The sequence below is a fragment of the Trypanosoma grayi genome (genome assembly GCF_000691245.1).
Source record: "Trypanosoma grayi strain ANR4 Tgr_2046_V1, whole genome shotgun sequence".
Taxonomy (NCBI): Eukaryota; Euglenozoa; class Kinetoplastea; order Trypanosomatida; family Trypanosomatidae; genus Trypanosoma; species Trypanosoma grayi.
Genome location: NW_008827664.1, coordinates 1 through 1,068, shown reverse-complemented (window position 1 = coordinate 1,068; position 1,068 = coordinate 1). Strand labels below are relative to the sequence as shown.

Sequence of the window (1,068 nt, the reverse complement as noted above, 5' to 3'; positions counted from 1 at the left end):
GCTGTCTTCTCCTCCGATGGTACTGATGTTGACTGCGTTGTGTCGGTTGCCGCGGTGCCAGCTTGTTGTTGGTCAGAAGGCTTCTCACCAGTGGAACTACTGCCCAGTGGTTCCTGTTGGAGACTCTGGCCCTGTGCCTCGTCCTGTGACGGTTCCGAAGGTGAAGGTGACAGGGGCTGAGGATCTGCAGGTAAAGGCTCGAGTCCCTCCTCTTGCTCTTTGAGAGGCTTCAGTGAAGCCTCGACCTCCCCCAGCCATGACTCAGCGCTCTCGAAGGCTTTCGCAGCGTGTTTAGATACCTCGATGACAGCGCTTGAAGCTGCCGCCGCGTCTACATCCTTTGCACTTTTGGCGGCTTTTCCAGCTTTCTCAGCGGCATTCTTTAGTTTCTCGATTACAGGTGGGTTTTTTTGGCAGCTATGTCATTGAGAAAGCCAAGCGCTGCCTTAGCGTTGTTCAAGGCATTAAAAGCGTTGACCCCCTCCTTTGTATCCTTTTTTTGCTACTTCAGAGCATTTCTGGCCCGCTGAGAATCCCTTCAGAACGTTTAATAGGTTTTTGAATTCCCCCTCTGCGAGCTTCGCCTTGTTAGTGATAGCTTCATTCACTTCCTTCATTGCGCTGCCAGCCATCCCCCGCGCTTTGGTGAACAACGTTTCTGCATTAGTCGTTGATTCCACTGCTTCACCAACATTCTTACAGAGTGAAACAAGCGATTCGTGAGATGTGTTCGTCGCGCTCAGAACGTCCTTCGCTAACCTGGTCACCTCGGCAATATCTTCCAGCTGATCATCCTTCCTGTTCTTCACTTTGCCCTGAAGCTCAGTTGCTTTTTCTGATGCCTTTTCCGCCTCAGTGTTGAAGTTATCCGTTGCTTTCTTGATTGTGCCCACCGCATTCCTGGCCTGAACAGCCTTCTTCTTCGCATTCTGCAGGGAAACAATCACTTGCTCCTCGTCACCGATGGCCTCAGCAGTGGCCGCTGCACAGCCACACACGCAGCACAGCACGACGGCCACCACAAACAACGCGGGACGCCCCACCGCCGCCATCATCACAGCCCGAGGC

General features: G+C 53.2%; 1 protein-coding gene across 1 annotated transcript; it reads right to left on the bottom strand.

Moving 5' to 3' along the window:
• Positions 1 to 464: 464 nt before the first annotated feature.
• On the bottom strand, positions 465 to 1,055 carry DQ04_20461000 (hypothetical protein; the record flags this gene model as incomplete). Its single annotated transcript, XM_009317930.1, has 1 exon — positions 465 to 1,055. One exon carries the CDS (start codon positions 1,053 to 1,055, stop codon positions 465 to 467), a length of 591 nt encoding a protein of 196 aa, XP_009316205.1.
• Positions 1,056 to 1,068: the final 13 nt, after the last annotated feature.